Source organism: Lonchura striata, chromosome 1 (genome assembly GCF_046129695.1).
Source record: "Lonchura striata isolate bLonStr1 chromosome 1, bLonStr1.mat, whole genome shotgun sequence".
Classification (NCBI taxonomy): Eukaryota; Metazoa; Chordata; class Aves; order Passeriformes; family Estrildidae; genus Lonchura; species Lonchura striata.
The window spans coordinates 146,987,728-147,012,763 of NC_134603.1; the positions used below are offsets into that span (position 1 = coordinate 146,987,728).

Here is a 25,036-nt window from a genome sequence, read left to right on the forward strand (position 1 = left end):
GCTTTATCTAACAATGTTTAACCTTTGTTGCACATAAATAACTGCAATGTGCTTGGTACTGAGGGAAGTAAAAATAGTTGAAATTAGATAGCCCTTTACATCGGGCAGTTTCTAATTTACTGATTATAATTCTGAAGAAACCAGTTTAAACAAATGTGTTTTAACCATTGATAATTAATTTTGATATTTTCAATTAACAAGTAGTAGAGATAGTTGTAATTTTTGGTTTTCCTTATGGCATCAGATGCCACAAAGTATCAGAAGAGGTATGAAAAAATTGTTCTATTATTTTCAGGATTCTTGTTATTGAATATTTTGGCACTCAATGTTTTTAAACATCAATTGTTAACAGACAGAAGTGGTGTAAAATGTGTTTTTTCTTTCTCTTTTGATGTTTAATAGCTAAACTAGATGTTTGATTTCATGGTAAAAAACTGACAGATCTAAGCTTGCTTGTATCCATTGTCCCTTTAGATAAAATGTTGACATTTATTAGACATATTAATGCCAGTTTGACTTATAAACCTCTCAGCTTTGTTTTACACAAGAATTTCTTTCAATTTTGAGATTAATGGTCTTGTAGAAATTAAAATACTACAGCTGTCCTTTCACTGCCAATGCAGTCACACAAATCTCCTGAAGTGATGAGGTCAATGCCTGCTGTAACATGTTGTATGTCTGCACAGCACTTTTTGAAGTCAGTAAGAATTACTTCTGAGTAAAATTTGGCCTGCATAATTGTGTTTTTGTGATGAGCTGGTAGTTGTAAAATCTAACTGAATTGAGCCCCACCTTGAGCAGCTCCTAACCTGTAACTAGACTGTGTTCTTTCTCCTTCCCACTTTCCCTGTGTGTTTACCTCTGATGTGGAATTCTCCAGGCATGGATATTCTGTATTTTAGTGAGCCTTCTGATCATCCAGATTATGTCATTCCTGAGGGGGCTGGGAACCACCAACCCTTGAAATTCTTTTTGTTTATGGTTTAGTGTCCCAAATCAAGATTTTTCATGGATTAAGATTAGTGATGTAAGAATTTGCCTCGCCATGACAATGAAAATAGATTAAGGGGTGATGCAGTGACTTTGTTTGTATTCGCTTTTATCTTGAAGTATTTAAACAGTCTGTACAGGGCAATCATGGGATTAGAGTGGCAAGATATTGGAGTTTGATTCAGTGATGTTTGCTCCAAATTTCAAAATGTCCAAATTTCTGGTGTTCTAAAAATTGACTCCCATGAGATCACTGTCAATAGAAGATGTTCTCTTCTGCTCAGTGGTAAAATGATTACTGATTCCTGATTTTATTAGTTTAAACACAGGAAATTTAGAGTGCCATGAAATGTTTCATTTTCCTTAAAAAAAAAACCTCTTAGCAGCATTTGAACAGATTTTCAGAGTTTGGGGAAAAGAAAAAACTGTTGCCTTTCCAGTTTTTCACATGTTTTATCTTCAGTGATTTCAGTGCTTTTATTCATGTTTGCCTGAATTCCTTAAGCATATTAATTTTTATTAATATGAATAAGAAGTATTTTCATTAAGTGAGCAATATTCTTTTAGTTGATACCTATGAACTTTTAAGAACAGCAAATCTAAAAGGAGAATTCAGCATCTATCATTTAAAGTTTGGTGCAGATGGAATTTGCTGTAAGCTCAGCATTTCACTTCTTAGTGCTACTTCCACAATTTCTGTTCTAGAGCTAATTTTGCCAATATCAGAACAGCTCCCAGTGGTTTATCACTAGCTCAGGAACTGGAAATACATGGCTGACATAAAATTGACTTAAGATAGCAAAATTATTAATATAAAATGCCAGACTAGGTTTTGGTTTATCTGAAAATATTATTTATGAACCAAGATATGTTATTGTCACATAGGAAATCTTTTGGACACAGTCTTCTTTACTGGCACTTTGGGGTGAAAGCTGATACAATGTGCTGGAAAGGTCACACTCTCACTATTAAGGCACCTTTAATGTCATTACAATGCTCTTCTCAAAGTACAGTTTTCATGTAAGTTGTAAAACTCACATGACTTTGTGAGCTGCATTGTTGAGCATCTTCCCACCTGCCCGTCAGAAAACATAAAGTTGATATCCCTGTGTCCTGTTCTCGCAGAAAATAAGTCATGGTCTTGCCCGTTTTCATGGGGGAATTAATTAGTATCCCGTTGTGTTTTTATTTATTTCTTGAATTTCTAGGTGAGCCGCTCTGCCTGCTTAATGACCACGCAATTAATTTGTAAATTGTTACGGTCGCGAGAGGCGGCAGCAGCGGTGGATATCAGGACATGGCCCCCGGTCCTAGACACAGGTGAGTGCTGGGGCCAGGGGAGCTGTGTCTCCTTTGTCACTGGGCTCCTCAGTGACATACACACGTTTCTGTCTCTGTCTCCACCAGACGATTTGCCAAAGAAGCGGCCTGCACAGATCTACAAACCTTCTAACCCTGAAACACTTGCTTACCTTGACTTCAGTGTCTCCACCACTGGCATGCTGGCAGGGGTAAAGGTAGGGACTTCTTTTTAAAGCTGCCCTTCTTGCCATCCTGCCTGGCTGGCAGGTGGTTGCTCCTAATTTGTGATTCCTCATGATTTTTGGAAGCAGGAATTTAAGTACTTCCTCCATGCAGACATTGTTTGAATCCATTGACATTAAATTAGTTCTTCTCTACTTGATACAGGACTGTGTGTGGTGGGTTTAGCCCCTCTCCTCCTCCTCAAACTAAAAATTTCATTCCATTACTCCTGTGCGTAGACCACTAGTTTGTCTGCCTGAAGCATTTTTCAGCTTGGGCATCTGTTATTCCCATTTTATGAAGGAAATGAGACTGTCATCCTTTTTCTGCTTGTTCCAGTGCCCCTGGAATTGCTCCCTTCTTTTGCAACTCAGCTAGTTGCCACTGGTGGTCAATATTCTTTTCTCCTTGTAATTAAGGGCCCTGATGATTTCTTTGTATATTCACCCAGTATAGTATTAGAGTAAGCTGCAAAAATTCATTGATAGATTTGTTTGCTAAGATGAGGCCTTTTGAGCTCTTGAAATATATTCTGCCATTTTCTCCAGCCTTTTAGCCACAATTCATCAAATCTGTTTTCCCTAACTTATGTATCCCACTATTGGTTTCATCAAGACACACTAAAATCACTCTGTTGTTATTCTTACCTGTTTCTTTCTTACTCCTATTTGTTGCATATCCAAGGATTATGATTATTTTAGCAATTCTGCTGGTGTGTCACACTTGAAGCCTATGCTGAATCACACTCCTTAGTATCACCCATCTATTTGAAGAAAGTGTCAGCATAATTTATAAACAAAGAAAACATCCTTTTCCCAGTTTTTGGGTGAAGAGATGGAAGCACAGAGCTGTTGAAGTGACCAGCCTGAGGTTGATAGTTAAATGATTGACATGGCTGACTGTAGCATATTGGACACTCCTGCAGCATTTATTCCATGTAACTTTGAATAGCTACAATGCCTAGAGATGTAGAGTAGTCATTGAGCTCTTCAGTAGACAGAGAGAAGCAGGGACTTTAAGGGTGTAATTTATCTGACTTATCTACAACAGCTATTTTTTAAAGGCGTGAATGTCATATAAGTCTTCATTTCCTCTAGAGAAAGCCTCAAATGATTGTTTCAGATGCAGTCATCTGTATTAAATCAGGTCTGGATTACACTTTATCAGACTTGCAGAAATGACTACTAACTATGCAAAGTGAGTATTTGGGAAACTTCAAAGATAGTCAAAGTCAGGACAAGTCCATGAGCCTTTCTTAGTGTGGCTAGGGGAAAATACAGATAAATCTATCAAGGAATTCTTTATTAGCTTCTAATATCTGGGTCACAGAGCCTGCAGGTCACTGATTCAGCAGGTTTATGTAAACAGTTACCATCTACTACATCATCACTAGTGATTAATTAATTATAAAATGATCAAAAGAGGCTACAAGGCTTATATTCATAGTGTACTAAATTAAAAGAAATAGCTAAATAACTCCTGTGGCTCCTGAAATTTGATAAATGTTTTCTAATCACTTTTAAAGTAGTAGATTCCACTTGCATTTACTCTCAATATTTTCAATTGCTCATATGCAGTATGGTGTAAAAACTCACAGAACAGCAGTTCTATATCAACAGAGTTCAGTTTAATCCAATGTGGAAAAGTGGTCTTGATTCAGCTGGAGTAGAATTAATTTGCAGGCTGCAGATGATCACCACACACCCCATTCAGAGCTGGTCCTTTTGCATCACTTGGACCACATCCAGCCTCAGTTATGGCTGTCATTGGAATGGAGAAAAAATCACTTCTGGAGATTTATTCCCCTGTTTACTTTAAGATCAAATAAATTTTACCTTCCAAATGCCCATTTTTCCTCCATTACTCTCAGTGAGCAGTGTATAAAGCAACCAGCTCCCTGTGTGGCAGAGATCAAAGTTTTGATAGATTAACTCCTATCCAGACTGTATTTCTAACACTGGTGTCTTTCCTGTTACCAATAGAGAGGAGAAACATTAAAAGATATTTTCCTGCTTCCATTGTCATTAGAACTTGTAAGTCAGGGTGGATGAGTGTGGAAAGCATCCTAAAACTAGGAAAAAAATCAGAATAATTTCCTTTGGATCAGGTTTTTTTATTTCTACTTTCTGCTTATATTATCTTTGAAAGCTTCCTTACCAAGATTTTAAGAGCCTGTTTCTCAACTAGGAGCTGGATAACATGAAGATATTTTACAGATGTTAATTTACAGAAACTTTACTAGGTTTATTGGGGATTTTTATTGCTGAATGATTAGAACCTTAGTACTGTTTTGCTGGCAAAATCCCCACCAATTTAAAAAGTGCTTTGGCATTTTTAATTTATATTTTTAAGAAATACATACTTTAAAATATATTACTGATGATCAACAAAGTGTTTCATTCAGTCATTCATTCCTTTATTCTTGCAGAAAGTGTAGCATGTTATCATTAGCTTTGCATACAGCTTGGAGTACATCTTTAAACCACTCACAACTTTCTTCCTAAATCACTTCAAACTTACCATCCATTCTGTCTCATCTCCCCTTTCACAATTATGTGGATGCCCTCTTGAAGGAAAACTATGTTTTCTAAGATATAAATTACCTGTGGGCATAAAGTCAATATTTATTTGGTGTTTTTATCCTGTAATTGATGTGAGCACTTGGTGCAGTCTGGGAGCGAGTCTTCCAATGACACAGTTGATCATTTTAATTGCTTTGCTGTTGTCTTTCAGATGTCTCATGCAGCCACTAGTGCCTTTTGTCGTTCTATTAAGCTGCAGTGTGAGCTTTATCCCTCCCGGGAAGTCGCAATCTGCTTGGACCCCTACTGTGGACTTGGGTTTGTCCTCTGGTGCCTCTGCAGGTGAGGCTTCACCTCAGCCTTTTCTGAAACACAGTTTCCATTGTACTGTGGCACAACGGAACGGATGATGGGAGTGATGAAAGGATGGGAGGAACAGACAGCACCTCTGGGAGTGCCACAGGCAGTGGGATTTGGAATTGGAATTGCTGGAAGCCGCTGTGTGGTGGGTGTGGTTTGTTTGAGCAGGGCATGGCTGTAGGTGTTTAGACTTGGACGTACAGAGCATCAACACGGCTGCTCATTGACCTCCTGCTGCTTCACTGCTGGCTCTGCAGAGCCTGGCTGGTTTTATTTGATGAAAACAGTGCTTTACCAATATTACCTTAAGGAATTGTGTCCTCTTTTTCTTCTCTAAGCTGAAAGCAGGAGTAGATATCAGGGACTCTCCCATTTGTGAGACTTTCACGATGTGATTTTTGCAGAGACACAAAAGTGTGTTTTCTTGCAGGTACTAGTATGGCAGTAGTAAAGTTATCAGAAAACAAAACATTTCTAGTGAAATGTGAATCAGCTTTTTTGGTTAATAAATTTGGAAATATAACATTTCTGTCAATCTCTATACTCCAGGGAAGTTACAGTTCAGCACTGAAAGCAGGTCTATTGATTTTTTTTTTAAGTTAGCTGGGTTGATGCAGACGCAAAGGAAAAGAACTGTGGGAGTGTTAATGGAGCCCATTTTGATGAAGGCATCTCAGTCACAGTGGTCTGACATCTTTGCTCTATTCACAGAAAGTTCTTTGGTGTTAGCAGTACTGCTATTTTTAGTTGCTAAAATGAAGATAATCCACGGCATTAAAAATACTTTGGATAAACTTTGTACCAATTTACTAAATACTTGAAGGAAATATTATTTGATAACAACTACAACAATTTCTTTTCAGCAATTATTGTTTATTTAAAAGCAGGCTATTGACACAGTTTATTGCCTTTTAAAAATACTTGTTATTAAATTTTAAGTAGGCTAAAGATTAACGGTATTATCTTATTCATTGTTGATCAGGTTCTCTTGATTTAAGCTATACTTGCCTAATACTGTTTTGGATTTTACATAGGGATTACAGTTGCCTTTGTTTTGAAAAACTTCTGGGTTTTCAGTGTTTTATTTAACCAACATAAAACCATTGAGGCTGCAAAAATACCCTACAGAAATAGTGAGATTTTAATTAAGTAACTGTTTTAAGTTTAATTTTTAAATGTTGTTTTTTTAAAGTCAGCTGACTATTTCTGGTAAAGACTTGAGTGTTCCAGCATCTGCTGATGTCAGAACTGTTAGACCAGGGAACATCTTTGCAGCACCATAGGAGTCTCAGCTAAGGAATGTATCACTGTATAGGATACTGCTGGAAGAGAGAGCATCCAGGAATAACTTCTATGCAACATCATGATAGAGCCATAAAACAGATAAATGTTGATCTGTCCAAAACCCAAATAATTTGTGGCGCCCAAGACTCTCCTGAATGCAAATTTTTTTTTTCCTTCCAGAATCATTTTTCCAACAAATAAGTGTTTGCTGCCCTTAGGTCCTTCCCAATACTGATAGTATTCAGCCTTTCAGAAGGAGAAGATTGTTTATGACTGACAAGTGAATTAAGGCTGCAAGCCTCTGGGAGAAAGCAGAGTCCGGGCTCATTTGTAGCTTACAGAAGGAATAGAAAATTTTATATACCATTTTCAAAGAAGATAAAGGAGACAAGGGATTTGAAGGAACTGAGATCAGGCCAGCAGCACTCTAGTCTTATGAACCTTCACATCAATCTCTTCTTTGCCACTGATCCCCTGTTCCTATTAAATCAGAAAAACTGCTAGAATAGCAATTGTCATTTGGAGAAAACTGGAATCAGATACAGCCCAATTAATTCCACTTACGAATCTAACTTCCATTTCATTACTATTTTAGAAATTAGTATTATTTGATGTGAAAGGGAAAAAATACATCCTGGAGTTTATAAGGCCCTTACTCCTCATGACTTAAAATTTTGTGACTTTGCATTTTACCCTTTGAGGTTCAGCATAACTGGAACCTGCCCAACATTTCAATCCAGATTTCTAACTCAAAGAATTCTACTCTAAACTTATGATTGTCTGTCACCACTTCCACTTACTAAATTAATATTTCTAATGGCATATGGAAATGAAGTTTGATCTTCAATTTTTTATAAGTTAGGGGCTTTTGAGAGTTAAATAGGAACTCTTTGTTTTTGGCAGGAAGCAAGAACAACCTCCTGTGCTGGGTGCAGTTAAAAGTACATTTAAATTCCTTTATTAACTAGACCAAAGGAGGCATTGGCTAAGGAATTGAAAGAAAAACTAACCTTTTATCCCCGTTGTAGGTGCTTAGATGTTGTGCTGGCCTGCTCCACTGCGGTGCCCCAGAATGCCCCATTCTGTGAGGTCAAAGCTACTTAGGAAAGCTGCTGGAGCATGGAGCCAGCCCTTTGGTAAGTTTGGAATATATTGCATAGTTTTGCAAAGTTTTTTATTTTTTTAAAATTTATTATTTTATGGCCTAAAGGTTATAAAATAATAAAGAAAAGAAACCTTGCAAAGCAGAGCAATACATTAAAAAGAACTGGTCCCTCTAAAGTGGCTGCATGCTCCAGCAGGGTTTCCTTGGAACCTTTGCCATTGAACAGCAAGTCCTGGGTGTGGCAGCAGACAGCAGCCCCATGTGAGTTCACAAGCCCCTAACTTCCTAATTTTACCAAGTTCTTACTCATGATTCAATAAAAGAATACATTATCTTTATGGTTTTTCTCTTTAATAATCTCATTTATCCATTCTGAGAAGGTGATCCTAGTGTTCTGACTTGTATTGCATTACATTTTAAAATGTATTACATTCTTTTAAAGGAAAAAAAATTTCCTCAAATGTAAAAAAAATGAACACTAAATCCCATTGTTCAGAAATGCTTCCTGAAATTAAGATGACCCTGTCTTAATGCTTCTCACTGTGGGGCAGAATACAGCATTCTGCAGTTCATTAGTGAGGATTCACTTAATTGATAGTTGATGAGTAATGCAATAGAATAAGAATTTTCCCTCTACTTTAGCCCAGCTAAGCCAACATAAATTGCAATTCTACTTTTACTGCTGGAAGACAGAATTGTCCTTGCTTAATGTACAAATTAATGTACAAATTAAGTACATTAATAGTTTTAAATAAACTTTATTTATATTCTCAGAAACAGAATCTGTCAAGTGTAAGTCAGTGAGAAAGACTGGACCAGAGGAACAGAATTTTCTGGTCTCCAGCAGCCATGCAATAAATAACATGACTTTTATGAAATGGTCCAGGGAAGGCTCTCCATGGAAGGTACTTTCTCCTGTCCTGCTCCTGCTGCCTCTGTTTCATAGCATGAAGCCAAAATCCACAGTGGTGCTGCCAGGTGGCTTCTGCTGCACAAAGACTGCAAGGTTTCTTAGTAACCAGTCAGATGGAACTGTGCAAGAAGTAAGCAAAGGATTGCAATATCGACAAGAGAACTGCATTTTAGGGAAGTGTATGGTGGTAGGAATCACTGATTATTGTTAGGTTTTTTAGGCTAACTTAAAGGTAACTGGCAGGCATGAGCATTTCACCCAGTTTCCAGCCCATGTGCAGCAAATTAAAGGCAAGACTGCATAAAGAAGTCTAAATGCCACATCAGAACTGGATAACTCTGACATGGGAAGTGATATGAACATAAACATCTGTCATGTATTTTGCAAAGTGCATAACTGGCACAGAAAGAGTGTGAAGGTGTGTTGTCTGCCCACACACTGCTGTGTGCCAGTTTCCTGGAGAGTCTGTAGCCAGTGGCAATTTGTGGAAGAGGCAATTTGCTTTCCTTCCACATTACATCAGTACTGTTAAACCTGCCTCAAGCCTGGAAAGTTCAAGGGCAGCTGAACACCCTGAGTCACCTTGATACGTGAGCTTTGAGATGAGTTGGCAGACTTACCCCATCACCTCTGGAGGCATACCCATACATGGGGTATAAGTGAGGCAGGAGAGATGATGATAAGGAATCAGAATGATGCTCAAGGCTGAGCAATGGCCTTTTGCTGTCTCTGGTACTCATGGATTATCTGTTTGCCATGTGTAGTCATGCTCTTAGAGCACTATGTGCCTGAGATCTGTTGGATCTCCAGAACTGAAGATTTAATTTTGGCCCAAGTCTTTTGAAGCCTAAGAGAGATATATTCCCTAACACTATCCTCTATAGCTTGTACTGTCCTTCCTACAAGCTCTGGTCCAGGTAATTGTGAAGACTTTTGTTCCACCAAACACCCAGTTCCCATACCTGTCCCTCATCACCAAGTGCTAAATATCATCTGTAGAAATGCAGAAACCAAATGCAAACACTTACAGGATTCAGCAGTACCCACCTGCCTCCTCCAGGGCAGTGGGGAAGCAGCTCATGTCACCCGACAAGGACACAGGAGTCAGGGCAGTGATGGGTCAGTAACTGCCAGAATGCAATTGCAAATTGCACTTGCCATTGTCAGCATTTATTGACCTTCTGAAATGTTTGGAACTATAAAAGAACCTCAGCTTTTACTGCTGATCTGCCTCAGCACAATATGGGCTAAAGCTCCAATTCAGTGGAGCAGTGGAGTGCCAAGAGGTCCTTCCAGGAGTCTCCGTATGCTGCCAGAACAGCACGGCCAGTGCTGTGATCAGATGGTGCCATCATACCAAAATACATCCTGGAGCTTTTACCTGGAGTGTTCCTGTCCTTGAGCAGCCCTTGCTTAGTGCAGGCAGAGAGGGCTCTTCACTTACTGATAAAATCCAAGGCTTTGTCCACCACGTGAATACTTTTTTTTTCCCCTGGATTGCTCTGCAGTACTCTAAAGGAAGACAGCATTTCTAAAAGGTGATCTTGCATCTCAGTCACCCCTGCATTTCACTCTCCATCTGCATCCCAAAAGGTGATCCAGGGATGCTCTGCACTGTGTCTGCTCCTGATGTTAAGACCTGCATCGGGAGGTGGATACTTTTGTGACAATCTTGATACAGTTCCTTCACAGTATTTACATAAGTAAAATCTTACACCTAGTCCATTGTATCATATATTGTTGCAATCTCAGACAAGGGAATTTAAGTTCAACTGTTCATATTTAAACTCCTATGTTTTTCCTAATATCCCATTTATCCCCCTGCTGCCAGTGTTCACCATTATTTTGCTGGTTCCCAAGCTGACAGCTTAACCATCTTAACTACCATTGTTTCAAGGTGAGATGGAACTACCTCACCTTGTTCAGTACCTCTGCTTCAGAATTAACTCTACCAAATCTAGAATTCCATACCAGGCTGAACCTACCAAACTTCTCTGCCATTCCTAGAATTACATGGAGGCAGCATTGGCAAAGCTTTCTGTAGGTTTGGAACCATATCAAGCTTCATCCAGCGCCTCCAGTGCAGCCTTGCACAACTTTAGTTTGTTCAAGCACCTCTTTGTGATGTTTGGGATTCATGCTAAGCAAGCACCCTCTAACATCTCACAATGGTTTAAAACCGCTCAAATGGTATGAAATACTTCAACCTGCTGCACGGGGGTATTTTTTCCTCAGCTTTTTCTTTACCAAAACATGGGTGATAGACAGCTTCTCAGTGGAATATAAATCCCTGAATTTTCAGGGATATGTAGCATTTTGTGGCTTGGACAGATACACAAATTCTGTGTAATGTTTCAGAGATTGATTCAGGGAGCTGAGCCAAATGATGGCCGACGTCGTGGTGACCAGGTGCTGCATAAACCACTTCAGCTGTGGAACTGGCACATTCACCCCACAATTATGCTTTTGTAGTTCTTCTTGTAGCTCCACCAACTGCTCTTGCAAATCAGAGGATGTGCATGGATTATTAAACCACAGCTCAGTAGGCAAAGCCTGTGCTGGGTGTGAAGTTTGCAGGCACGGTATCAGCTGGCTTTAAGTTTGTGTATTGCAGTCAAGAGCAGCACGTGTGAGGCTCTCCACCACAGATAGTTTTCTTCCTGCTAGATATTTCCTTCTGCTGTGCAGTTTGATCCTGAACTCCACAGTATTTTTGAGGCATTAGAAAACTCAGAAAACATACTAGCAATATCTTAATTTGTTTAAGTCTAATTGGAGTAATTTTTTTAGTCTAAGCCTGATCATAAGAATATTTGTTTCCCTCAGTCTGAAGGCTTTGGGTTATTTTGCATCCAGATCCTCATGCTTTGCTGCAGGACTGTTGGTGGGAGCCAAACTGAAGCTGCATCAAGGGAAATATAGGTTGGATATTAGGAAGAAGTTTTTCACTGGTAGAGTGATAAAGGTCTGGAATGGCCTGCCCAGGGAGGTGGTGGAGTCACCATCCCTGGATGTGTTTAAAACAAGACTGGATGTGGCACTCAGTGCCATGGTTTAGTTGAGGTGTTAGGGCATGGGTTGGACTCAAAGATCTTTAAGGTCTCTTCCAACCCAGTTATTCTGTGTGAATTCTGTGAAAACCACCTTCTTGTCCATAAGTTGATCAAGACATGTAGACAGTTCACCCTCACACATTAGTGTTGCTAAGGGGAAAAACATTTGTCTTTGGTGTAAATTCTGCTATTTTGAATGATTTCCTGGTAAAATACACTTGGAATCAATTTTCTGTTTTCCTACCAATGCAGCAATGCAGTTTTCTTCTCAAATATTACTGTGGAGTTTGTGCAAACACTTTTCAGTACAGAGATACAGTTTGTTCTTTTGATTTGGTTTTGATTTTGGTATGTCTGCCCAGTTGAATAAGTGATACCTGAGGGATCTTAATGTGGTTGTAATAGTTCTCCCACATTTGACACCCTGGCATCATGTTTATTATTGTGCAGATAACTTTTTCACCTGATACTGGTTGCATCAATTAGAGAAATTCAGGGTCAGGGGGAAGGGTTTGAAGGTGAATCTCTGTATACCATATTTGTACAGATTGGAGCCCATCCCAGATTTTTACTTGAATGATTACTGCTTCCTGTTTGTAAGAATTATGTATTTGCCAGACAGATTGCACACCTTGATTGTTTGTTGAGTCCTAAGCAGGCTTTTGGTCTTACTTCTCTGAAAAACTTAATAGACTTTGCTGAGAATAAAAGAGTGAGGTAATATTTATAGTAAAAATTGGTACTACTCCCTGGCTGGTTTGGTCTTTTGCTTGAGTTCAGGGCATTCCCCTTTCAGGTGTGGGTAATGCTGCCAAGATCTCTTTCCATATGTTTATGCAGCACATGCTCAAGGTTCAGTGATACTTCATTCTGATTCCATGAAAGGGTAATGGTTCATTTGCCCGCCCCGTGCGTGGCCACCGTGTCAGCCCCATCGCAGAACACATCACTCCACAGCAAGCCACTGCTCATCAATCACCCAGTGTGGCATAAATGGGGACAAGCAGTCAAAGATACAATTTCTCCTCTGTGATAAATGAAATTGCTTGAACTGTAGTTCATACATATTCCATGACATCCTCAGGCTCATACTTCAGTGGAGACCTAAACAATTTGGATTATTAACTGCTGTTGTGGCTGGACTTGTTCACCTCTTTTGCCTTTATTGTGCCAAGTAAAGACATCCAGGTCACACAAACCTCGTTCTACATGGCACAGCTTTTGAAAGCACTCTCATCTGGGTTTGGGGAAAATGGGGAGGGAATGTGTATGTGTGTGTGTGTGTGTGTGTGTGTGTGTGTGTGTGTGTGCAGCCCATCTGCAAGAATTGCAAAGGTGCCTGATGTCCAGTGTGACAGAGATGCTCATATTCCTGAAAATAAGGTTCTGTTTCATGTCCTACCTCAGACACTTGCATTTGAAAACATTGACTTTACTTTACCAAGCTGGCATTTCAAGTTTTCAAGTCACAAATGAGATTCTCTTATGCATCATAAATCTTGGAGGCTTTTATGGTCCATTCTCAGAACTTCTATGATTTGGAGGCTGTACGCTGTCACCATTCCGATTTGAAATATCTACAGATCACAAATTGAGATGAGAGGGGACTGTAAAATTGATGGTAAATCTGCCTGTGTGAGATGAGTGAACAACATAGAACCCATGGGAAATAAAGTCATCAAATTGGGAATATCTTTCCCTTGGGGAGATTCTTAGGTACCAGTGAAATTAGCTCTGACATGATTTTTCCCTCAGGGACCCTGATAATTGTATTTTTGCAATATTTATGCTCAGTGGGTATCCAGTATTCAAGAAATGTAGCATATTTGAGTTTCAGAAGTTCATAAAACTTTCATAGAAGAAATTTAAAACTACAAGGGATGTTAAATTAGGGCCAAATTTACTCCCTTGAAAATTATTGCAGATGTCTTGCTTGCTTTAGCAGGAGGCAGGTTACTTCCATATTAAGTAATAAAGTACTCTTTTAGTCAAGGTCTCTTAAAAAACTAATTACTCAATCCAATGTATTTTTCAGCAGCATTTAATTTTTCTTAATATTATTACACCACTTATTCACACAATAACTGAGCTATTTTGCTCTTTTTGGTACAGTCCTAACAGCAAAGTCCACTAGATTTTTAAGTGAATTAATAGTTTAGGAGCACATGCTGCCTACAGTCCTTGTGACTCATCATAGACTCTGCAAAAACAGCAAAAAAACAGGGTTAAACATTATGTTAAACTTCTGGAGCTGTGAAGCACTGTGAGGCTTTACATGATCCAGCCAGTGCTGTGATAAACTGTAAATTCACCTATGCCATGGCTCGTCTGTGGACACGGGTGCTTAGTGTGTGTTCATGAATCTTGTGTCTTGCAGCGTTTATTCAGGCCACCAGTCTATTCTGATCCCTCCCTCAGAGCTGGAGACCAACCCTGCCCTGTGGCTTCTTGCCGTGAGTCAGTACAAAGTGAGAGACACTTTTTGTTCCTATTCAGTCATGGAGCTCTGTACTAAGGGACTCGGTTCGCAAACAGAGTCGCTGAAGGTGAGTGGTTCTGCTCTCCTGCACGCCCCGCTGCCTGCACGGTGGGCTTGGGAGCCTTGAACATTCTGCTGAGTGTCTGCTGGGAGGAAAAAAATCATCAAAGGGCACAGGCAGCTTCCACAGAACCCACTTTGCTCCTTGCCAAAGGCTGTGTAGCAATACTAGTCATTCTTCAGATCACAGGGCTATTAAACATCAAGGAAAGGCTTTTATTTACCTAAGCTTTCTGATGTGTGTTGCAGCCTATGTTGATAGGCAAGTGTTGGAAAACAGAGGTGTAAATGGCCAAGAGGCTTAAGGAGTATTACATTGTACAGTGTGTTTTATGAATACCCTGGTTATATGAAGTATTAGTTTGGTTTTGACCTCTATCGTTAAATAATCACATGCTTAAAAGTACCTGTGTTGTTTTAACTAGATGGTCCATGTCGTATGGACAGGAGGGTAAATCTCCCTTTCCCCCCAGAAATTTAAAGCCAGGTAGCCAGTTAAATATCTGAAATAATCTGGAATTTCCCATGTGCTACTGAAATAAATTGAATCTTGAGATGCTTATATTTATGATGTCTCCAGCCTTTACCATCCTCTCTTAATAATTTCCTAATCAGTTTTTCCAAGTCTAGACATTGCTTCCTGTTTTCTGTTATTCACTGTCGCCTGAATTAATTTGGGGAAATAGCATTCCCTCCCTTCAGAATTAGCATGCCCATCATTTCCTATGTGCTAATGTTGAGATGACAAGCAAGTATGTGCTTCTTCAGCTATTAGAGTGTCATCTGGCCATCTGGGCTCCAGGAAAAAAGGAAACTGTCCTGATACCTTAGCCTCTGTTCTGCTGTTCCTCTTGAATCATATTACCTGCATAATACACTTAAGAACTTCTGTTTTGCATTAAACCTGCCCGTTTGTGGCCTTTGTTACATTTTGACTTCTTTTTAGGCAAGGGGACTGGACCTTTCACGTGTACGGACGTGTGTAGTAGTGGCTGAAGAACGACCTCGGATAGCTCTTACTCAGTCATTTTCAAAGTTATTTAAAGACCTGGGTCTCCATCCACGGGCTGTCAGCACATCACTTGGCTGTAGAGTAAACCTGGCAATATGTTTGCAGGTAAGAGTTTTCACTCCTTAAGCTCAAAGTTGTTTCAAGGAAATGGTTTTCAGTAAGAAGCATTAATTGTATTTCCTTTGGCTGTTTGATGATAGACATACTAAGAAAATGCATGTAGTACTTAATGTTCTTGCATACACAGGTAGTGAATTTCTGTTACTTTGTCAACAATTCATCCCTCTCATGTTGCAATCATAGCATTTATTCTGCCCATGAATACAGTAATTAGAAAAGCACCTGACAGTCACAGAATGTGTGCTCTGTACTCCAGAGCCAGTATGTAATCATGTCATGTAAATGACAGTTTCCAAGTGGATTCCTTCTGTTCATAAAACACTTCCAACCTTTACTTGTTTAACTAGGTAGATATTTTCTGCATACAAGGAAGATTATTTTGCTATATCTCTTCTGTTTTGATCCTCTAACCAGAAAAAAAATCCCAAGGATAATACAGGATGTAACATGCATTCTCCAGGAATCTTTACTGAGTTGTGATTTTAATGACCGATGGAGCACTGTAGCTATCTGGCCTGAATTTCTGAATAGCATCTAGTTTTTCAACCAGTGATAACTGCACCAAGCAAATAGTTTTAGGTTGATTTAGAGTATAGTATTTTATCTTTGAGGACTTCATGTGATGAAAGGTAACTTGCCTTTTTTTAGGATGTTCCGTTTTTAATTAATTTCACCTTATTCCCATTTTTAAATCATCTGGCATTAAATCCAGACATTTTTTATTCTAGAATAAGAATCTCATTTCTGTCATTCATCTAATACACATCTTAATTTTGATAAATAGGTAAATGATCTTAATACATGCTTTCCTGACCTCTGTCTCATTTTTGTGACTCTTGATCTCTTTCTGTCCTTCCAAATCTGGTTTCAGAGTTGCACATATTATTCCTGTAATAATACCATAGGTGTCCTACTCAGGTGTAATACGTTTTCTGATTTAATAACCTTTAAAATACTAAAAGAATCATCTTCTGCATCAGCAGCTGCTCTGGCTGGGAAGTTGCATATCCATTTGGTCATGTGCCATGTCTCTAACCTCTTCAAAGTCACTGTGTCCTCAGTAGGACTTGCCTGTACTCTGTGTGGTCCATCCTGCATTTCAAACCTGGCAGCTGCCCCTGGTTTATGTGAAGGACTTCTCATGAAGGTCACATGGGTACCTGCTTTGGTGTGGAAGTCAGAGCAAGTCTTCTCAGGGACACTGCAAATAAGAATCTGCTATTCATTTTCTGATTGTGAATGTAAATATTTTTTAATCCAAAAAACTGACAAATTGAGGTTATGGGTTCAGCACAGAGCAGTATGTCTGTGCCTGCTTTAGCCTCTTGCCTTTGCAATGTTACCAGGATATGAATACAAGGAGGTGTGCCACAGTACTGCTTGCTTTCTCTCTGACTGTAGCAGAGGATACCTACATCCCTAGGGTGTCATTAATTATTACTGTCAAGCATATGACAAGGCAAAGCTGAGCAGGGTTAAAAGTCATTCTGTTGCCCAGAGGTGGAGTTGTTTGGTTTGCCATTCTGTAACTGGTACCATAAATATTCTCCAGGAATAAAAAAGTTTTAGAAAGGAGGGGAATCAGGGAATAGATGACATGCCTTCATTGGAAGCAGATCTGGATGGGGCCTGTCAGCTCTCCCAGCAGCTGTGGTGGAGCTGCTTCTGAAAAAGAGCTCAACTTCTCTGGCTTCTGGTCCTTGGAGAGACCAGACATGAAGGATGCTTTAGATTACAAGGGCAATTTTTTAGCTGCAGAGGTTTGCTTGCCACCAATGAAAATCTCCATTTTAGATGTGCACCAATCTCTGGATGGTTCATGGTCGTTGCTTCACTTATAAATCCTTAATTCAGGACAAATAATAAAATCAGAGGATAACACTAAGGAGCAGTAAGCCAAATGCAATATCAAAGTGTGGCCTGTTGGAAGTAACACTGTGCTTGTTCTGCCTGGAATTTAATGCTTTTCATGGCAGCCTGTGTGGAGCTGTGTTTTCAATTTGTGACTGAACAGAGTTGGGAGCACACCAATGGCTGGGCTCATGCTGACCAGTCCTGCACACCATCAGGGCTGTCCCCATTTCTCTCCGTGTCCCCTGCACCATCACCCCACTGCCCTCCAGCAAGCAGGCTGGAGGAGAAAGAAGCTGGGAAGGGGCACAGCCAAGAAAGCTGCCCCAGCTGACCTGGGATATCCCATACCACATAATGTCATGCTCAGCATTAAAGGGTGGTTGGTCTTGCAAAGCAGCCATTGCTCAGAGTCTGGCTGGGCATCATTCTGCTCAAAGGGGGTGATGAGTGATTGCTTTTGCATCACTTGGGTTTTTCTCTTTCCTTCTCTCATTAAACTGTCTTCATCTTGACCTGTGGATTTTCTCACTTTCGCTCTTCCTATGATTTCCCTGTCCCACAGGGAGTTGGGTGAGTCCTGAGCTGCTTACTGGGTCAACCCACTGCAAACATGCAGGAAAGCTGGCTACACTCAGAGAAAGAAGTTAGGCTGGATTATGGCTTGACTATGTATATCTGCCTTTTGATTGTGTTAACTCCTTAACTGAAGATTGCTTCTTAGATGGTTCTCTACAGAAATTCTTGAAAGAGTCATTGAATCAAACTGTAAAAATGGCTAAATCTCTGAAGGAATATTGTTAATTATAGTGCCTATAAGGATTTAGGAACAGCACAGAATGAGAGCCTTGAGTGAGATGGTTAAACAGCCTGATTGATTGTATAGCTTAATGTCAGGCTTTGTTGGGTTCTCCTAAGATGTGGCATCTCAGTCCATAGGACAGACTAAAAGCCAAACACCCTCTACAGAGTGGCGTGGCTGGAATGGAGAAAAGCCACTTCAGGACAGGCTATATGTAGCAACATTATCCTCCCAAGCAGAATTGTTTTTGAAGCATTTGAGTGGAGACTTGTTTGGCAAGTTTTGAAGGTGTTAAAAAAATTACTAAAGGTTTTACTTGCAAGCATGTCATTTTGGTGGAGACTACAAAGATAGAGAATTACGTGTTTTGAAGCATCTGGCAGTAGACAGTGCCAGGGACTGGATACTGAATTAGATTGAATGCTCTTTCCAAACTGTCTGGAACTTATGGCTAGTGGTATTCCAGAATAGCTTGTGGGCTATTCTATTTTCTCAGCTGAGAAACAAATTAAATTTTAATCCTTCATCTGCAGTATTCTTGAAATTAGTATTGTCTCCAATATGTACCAAAATGGGTTATGATTTCTGGATTCTTCACACTGCATAAAACTACTTCTCAAGATATCTGAGTCAATAGCATCTGCCTTTGTTTTTTTTCTTCCAAGTTATGTCATCTATGAGAACAGCACGTGGTTCCTGGAACACCATCTTCCACAGGGATAATGGTGATCCAGCCTGCTCTCCAGTGCTTCTAAAATATGTATCTTCTAATCACCTTACTAAACATATCTCAGGATTCAGCTACGGACCCTTATCCAGGTTTCTTTGTGGGCTACCTCTAATACAACTTGGATATTATCTTTGATACCTTCTTGATTTCCAATTTTGTGGAAAAATCCAAGACTCAGTGTCAACTCAGATGTTTAAAGGGAAAGGTATCCTGATTCTTCCAGGAAGGTTTTACAGTTCACCTCTCCAAAAAGAAGAGGAGGAAGCTGTATATGTACCTGTGGGTGTATCTGAGAGTGTGTGATTCTCTGTGTCTGTGTGTATAGCAGAGTTTAACATTTTATTAAAGATTACCTTGAAAAAGTAATCATTGTGATAATCTCTTTGGTACAAAAAGAATCTTAGTCTACCAAATTATCTTAATTTCCGGGTTGTGATCACTGACAGACTAATGAATTGTCATTTGTATTCATTTCCTTTCAAACTGAGAGCAAATTTAGTATGTTTCCTTTGATGTAGTCATTGCAGACTAGATTTCTAGAGATGTGCTTTTGAAAATAAATAATTCCCTCCATCTTTAGGCACTTAAATGCTATTAATATCTGACCTTTTATGGCTGTATAGTCACAGATAATGGCCCAGGGATTAGTGAGATGAAAAGATTGAATCTAGCATATTTTAAGTCTCATTAACTAGCATCTTAGCATTTGAGAGAGAGAAAAATAGATATGAAAAGTAGCTGGTTTCTTGCAACAGCACAGATGGTTCTCTAGGATTTTAGCTGATTTCCATTTAAACACTTGGAATAAATATTTTCATTTTATTCAACCTGCTACTCAATTTCAGTTGAGGGAAAACTTCTAGAAGTTGTTAATTTTCCTTAGGTAACCCTGAAAATGTACTAACAAATCTGTCCAAGCTAAGGAGAGCAGGATTCATCTTGCTTCTTTTCTGTCTCCTCTAACTGTTACTGCAAGGTTAAGTGAGTTATCCCACATCATCAATAGTCAGTGGAATCACAGAAATACTTCAAGAGACATCTCAGGCACCCATCTGGGGCAGGGATCCATCACCATCAGGAGATCTCTCTTACCTTATACTGCACACTTTCTTCTTTAATGGCTGAAGTTACATGAAATGGACCCTTTCCTCACTGTCTAGCAAAGGAATCTTTGTTACTCAGTTTAGGGCATAAAGTTAATATTTCTTTACTTAGTAATAGATCACACTCTCTGAGGATCTTCCATATTGAAAGTAATAAAGGGTAGGTCTGCAGAGAGTGCCACAGGAGACCATGCACTGTGTCAGAGGTATGATTCACACTTAGCAATGTACTACAGCTCAGGGTGAGCTCCTCAGATTCTGTTTTCCCACCTTTGCTATGAGTCATGCCATGAAGTTCTTTTCATAGCTCCAGCTGCTATGCTTGTGTAAGTGACAAGTGCCCACCAAAAATTCCTTTTCTGAGCATTGCTGAAACAGAAGCAGACTTGGAGTAAACACTGAGGCCACATCCTTAGGCAGTTAAATAAAACCCAAAAAACCAGTTATTTTTATATTCTTAGGATTTATGATAGCCTAGCTCCTGGTTTTTAACTCTGGAGAGGGACGTAGGGGAGAGCATGCAGCTTGGCCTTTAACTTGAGTGAAAATTAGGTCTGCACTGACTCCTGGCATGTGGTCAGCCATAAAGCTGACTTTTTGGGGTGGTACTTCAAGCAGTTTTGACCTGCATTGTTTTCCCAGGGAATAAAAGCCTGGCATACTGCTGAGATTTGCTCGGACCAGGGATGGTTCACCAGTGGCAGCCTGTGCATGGGCAGAGATTTATTTAGTCCAAGAGATGTGACTTATGATATACCCATTTTCAGACAGAAAATTCTGTATGTCCCATTTTGTTTTCTTGAACACTACCAGGCATATCCTAAGTAAATATCAGATACTCCAGAAGTTGTGCTGTTTTTTCCTCTGTTACCAGCATAACAGATGCTCTGTATCTCTGTCTCCCAAAATAAATGTGCACAGACAAATTGAGTCAGTCATTCTGGTCTTGGCTTAGACTCTGCTTCCTTTGAAATACTTCTCAGAGTATTTCAGCTGCAACTGGCCACAGAAGGACATTGCTGATAATTCAGCTGCTGTTTCTCAAGCTGTTCCATAGTTAAAAGACATATGAGGCTCTGGTACTCTCAGTACTTTCTGCACCTGCAGTATAGTCACAGGCAATGAATTATATAACTGCTGGATTTCAGTAATTCTCCTGCTTTCTTGAAGTTATACTGCAGTGTTCAGCCTGGATTATTAGTAATACCATTTTGGGGCATCAATGCAATAAGCAGATCCATCCTATTTTTGTTAAATGTTTCATCTTCCTTTGCATCCAAAATAGACCTGTCTTAAGGGGCTGCTGTGGCAGCTTCCTGCAGTCTTTAACTCTGCTGGCATTCAGAAGTCTGGTGAGAGGAATGTGGGATGCCAGGGCTTTCAGAGCTGCTTGTTTTCACAAGTTGTAGGGCAAATCCCACAGCAGCCATCTGGTGTGAGATACTCCATGTGATAGTAGTGCCTTAGGACTAGTCACCACTGAGGATTTTTTATCTCTTTGCTGAGTTATCAGTCATGGTGGAGAGCTGATGGGTTTTTATCAACTTTAAATTTTACTGTTCTTTATATGTATTACACTGTTTACCATAAGAAATAGGAATGAAGACTTCTTGGGCTCTGAAGTTACTCCATTTCTTTATGAACTTCTAGTAGTTAGATTATGCACCAAGCCTTGATTTGATTTCACTTTAGGATCAGGTTAATTTGTATGCAAGAAGGTGTAAGTATCTTTCTCTGTTGTATACTAAATATTTTTATTTTTCCAAAAAGAGAGTTTACTTTTGATTTCCAGAGGACATCACTTGCAAACTTCTGTTAATAGTAAAATAGCAGACCTGGAATTCTCAATGGAATAAAACGGTTAAAATAGGCTGGCCATAATGTTTAATGACTTCAAAACAAAAAAAAAATATATAACAGAAAAATCAGTATGCTAGACACGTGTTTTCCACTAACAACATTGTCTGTAGTGTCCTAAAACCATTTAAATCTGTTTGTCCAAGGTTAGCAGTCTACAGCTGTCTCTTCTGTTGCTCTACTAAAATGTTGACACCTCATTTTTTACTTTTTTTAACCTTTAATGGTATAATGGTTAATTTGTAAAATTCCTGTATTTGACATTGTTTTTCTTTTTATTTTACTCCCTGCTTTTTGCATTCTCCTCTTTTGTTTCTCCCACCCTTCATTCCCATTTTTTATTATTATTTTCGTCTTGTGTTACCTTCTTTCCTTCTCTCCCTCATCCCTGCTATTCCTGCTGCTATAGCCTCACAGGCTGGGGAAGCTGGCCGAGCAGGTAGGGGATTTTCATGTTCCCTCAATACCCACCTATCAGCTTCCAACAGTGGGACAGACTAGAAATTGAGTCTGGAGATTTGGGGATTTTCAGATCCTTCTATAAAATTATAAATAAGTCCAGTATAGTTTTATCTGGATGCAGGTTTCATCAAATATTAGACATCCATTGTAATTATTTCATTCATGCTGAAAATAATAAATGCCCTAGTGATTGTCTTTGATTTTCAAACTTGACTGTTTCCATTATTTTACAAATCAAATCAGCTTTAGTTTTATTTTTAAAGATAACCAATTTTTCCTTGGTTTTCTTTTTTTCTTTTCAACATTTTGTATATTTCAAATGAGTTCTCCACTCAGCACTAGTCTGTTACACTGCTGAGTTTAGCAGTAGACTGAAAATCATGTCGTTAATAGTTAGAGAGGATATTGTACCTTGTATTGTGCATAACAAGCTAAAGAGGCTAACATGCATGTGCAGCTCTATTACTGCTGTTCTCTGGTGGTGGGTGATGATCAGTACCTGTCCAGTAAGTATCAATTGGTAGTGGTAACACTTTTTCCCCATAGATACAAAAATTGGCTATTTGTGGGTCTGGGTTGCAACTTTTAGTGCTCAAAAAATTGTGGAATAATCAGCCAGCATTGCAGAAATGTAAAATTTAGCCCTAGACATTCCTAATGTGAAGAATTATACTCTACAATGCATCCCAAATGGGACAGAAATCACTAGGAGTTCATGTTGCCTGCTGGTTTAAGTAGTAGACATCTAAATAACTGCTAAAGGAGTTTGTGCATCTGGAGTTTACCAGGTTTAGGAGAATTCCTCTGCTGAAAAGGAAATTTCCAACGTGCCAGTGTTCCAGAATGAAGTTGTGCTTTTCTTCTAGCTTTGTGCTTAGCAGTATCATGAGGTCTGCAGCAGAGAAGAGAGCCCTAGCCTGGAGCATTGAGAATTCACATGATGTTCAGTGGTGATGAGTTTGAAGTTTTGGATAAGGGCAGATCATGGCAGGCTGCAAAACTGAAGAAAAGCTGTGGGTGGAAAGGCCTAAAGACTGCATCATCTCTGCATGAAAGGAAACTAAAATTAGTCTGCCTCTTTTCAAGTAACTAAATATTGTGACATAAAGCAAGGGTTTAAATTATGCAGTGGAAGACTGAAAAGGATCAGAATAATTGCTTAACAGAGCTTCAGTCCAGATTGGTTAATGTCATGCGTGCTACCTTTACTATCTTTAGCTTCAAGTATATTCTCTGTTGCATGTATGGAAGACTCTCAGTATACCATGCTTCACATTCCTGACCATGTGCTTCTGCCATTAAACTGTGTCTCCTCAGCAGTTTCCGCCTTCCTTTATATGGCAAAACGTGTTTAACATTTTTTGTATGTATCCATGTGCTGATTACTTGGCCTTTTGTAGCAAATAAAACCTCTGTTCACATGTGTTGGTTAAGTAGTCTGACTGCTTGGTGTTTTTCTGAACTCCAAGGTGACAAGTACCTGATGGTAGGTATTTTTCCAGTGCTTGTTCTGATTCTGTAAAGCTGAGCTTTGATTGATGAATACTTTAAATATAACTTGTCATTTGATTAGCATAATTAGCACTGAAATAAATGTTTGGTTATCTGGGGGGAAAAACTCTTCTCTCCTCCCAGCCCTCATGTTCTGATTAGCTGATGTTGTTGTTTACAGGGAACATCTGGACCAGATCCCACCACAGTGTATGTTGATATGAGGGCACTGAGGCATGACAGGTCGGAACCACCTTTTTCTTTTTCTCTAATAAACACAATTAACAGAGTTTCTATCAAGAAAACTGCTTACAGCACACCCCACAGACCCTGGAAACCATTGCAATAATAAATAATTTGTGTTGACTCCTAACAACACCCAGCAGACACACACATTATAATGGTTAATTAATTTTGCCATGGATAAAACAGAGGCATCTAACATCACTGCAGTAATGAGTTACAAGATTCCTTGCCTTTATTGCCTTCAGGATTTCATGACACTTGCATTCAGGTGATGCAGCCTAGCCAGTCCCCACAAACTGGAGTCCTATTGGGCCTTTTAGCTTCACAGAGGTGTTTCTCCTGGCTTGGCAGCTCTTTGCCTGCCAGGAGATCATGGTGGGGTTTGCTGCAATTCTTAATGCTGCAGGACTGTGAGGGGATGGATTATTTGCTTCAGCCACAGTGAACAACCACATTCTGTAATTCTGCAGCCACATCTATTTTTCAGTTCCATCTTGAGTGTTAGATATGTATACAAGGAGTGAAAAATAAAATTTATCACTTAGTGGTTGGAGGCAAGCTTGAGATCTCAGGTGTCATTTTAAAAAATACCCATGCACATATATTTCAGTTTTCCAATACTCTGGTCATGAGTCTCTTTACAGAACTGTAACAAACCAAGAAGTTTTCTATGAACTCTGGAAAAGGTGAACATTTAATTAAGAGTCCTGGTTCCCTTAAAAAATCATTATCCTAATAGGGTGTTTGTTGTTTTTCTTTCATCCTTCTTAAAAGCTTAACAGAGAATTTGCCCCCCAGCTTTGGCTCTATCAAAGTGACCAGTTCAGCTTGTAGAATACAAACCTCAGGGCACTGCAGGCCCAAATTACCCAAGGGGTAGTTAGGTCATATAGACATGTAGGTATTTTCTTGTTGCACATGGAGTTTGGCAGGTAGAAGAAAGGAGCTGCAAGATGTTGACTCATGATTTCTTTATTCCTTTTGCACACAGTGATTCCAATAATAACACTTAGGTTTGATCTGTCCTGTGGGACACTACTGTCTGCATTACCCAGCCACAGAAATTTGGTGT

The 25,036-nt window shown here is 39.4% G+C and overlaps 1 protein-coding gene across 5 annotated transcripts in view; it reads left to right on the top strand.

Moving 5' to 3' along the window:
* DIP2C (disco interacting protein 2 homolog C) overlaps positions 1 to 25,036 on the top strand; it is a 307,518-nt gene that overhangs the window by 255,185 nt on the left and 27,297 nt on the right. For 4 of the 5 annotated variants that reach the window (XM_021528799.3, XM_021528801.2, XM_021528802.3 and 1 more), the window contains 6 exons: positions 2,199 to 2,310; positions 2,398 to 2,507; positions 5,248 to 5,378; positions 14,129 to 14,297; positions 15,237 to 15,407; positions 23,900 to 23,961. In XM_021528799.3, the coding sequence (XP_021384474.1) occupies positions 2,199 to 2,310; positions 2,398 to 2,507; positions 5,248 to 5,378; positions 14,129 to 14,297; positions 15,237 to 15,407; positions 23,900 to 23,961 (755 nt within the window). Of the gene's footprint in view, positions 1 to 2,198; positions 2,311 to 2,397; positions 2,508 to 5,247; positions 5,379 to 14,128; positions 14,298 to 15,236; positions 15,408 to 22,174; positions 22,205 to 23,899; positions 23,962 to 25,036 lie in introns of all 5 variants that reach the window. The other variant, XM_031503793.2, reaches the window with a different exon arrangement.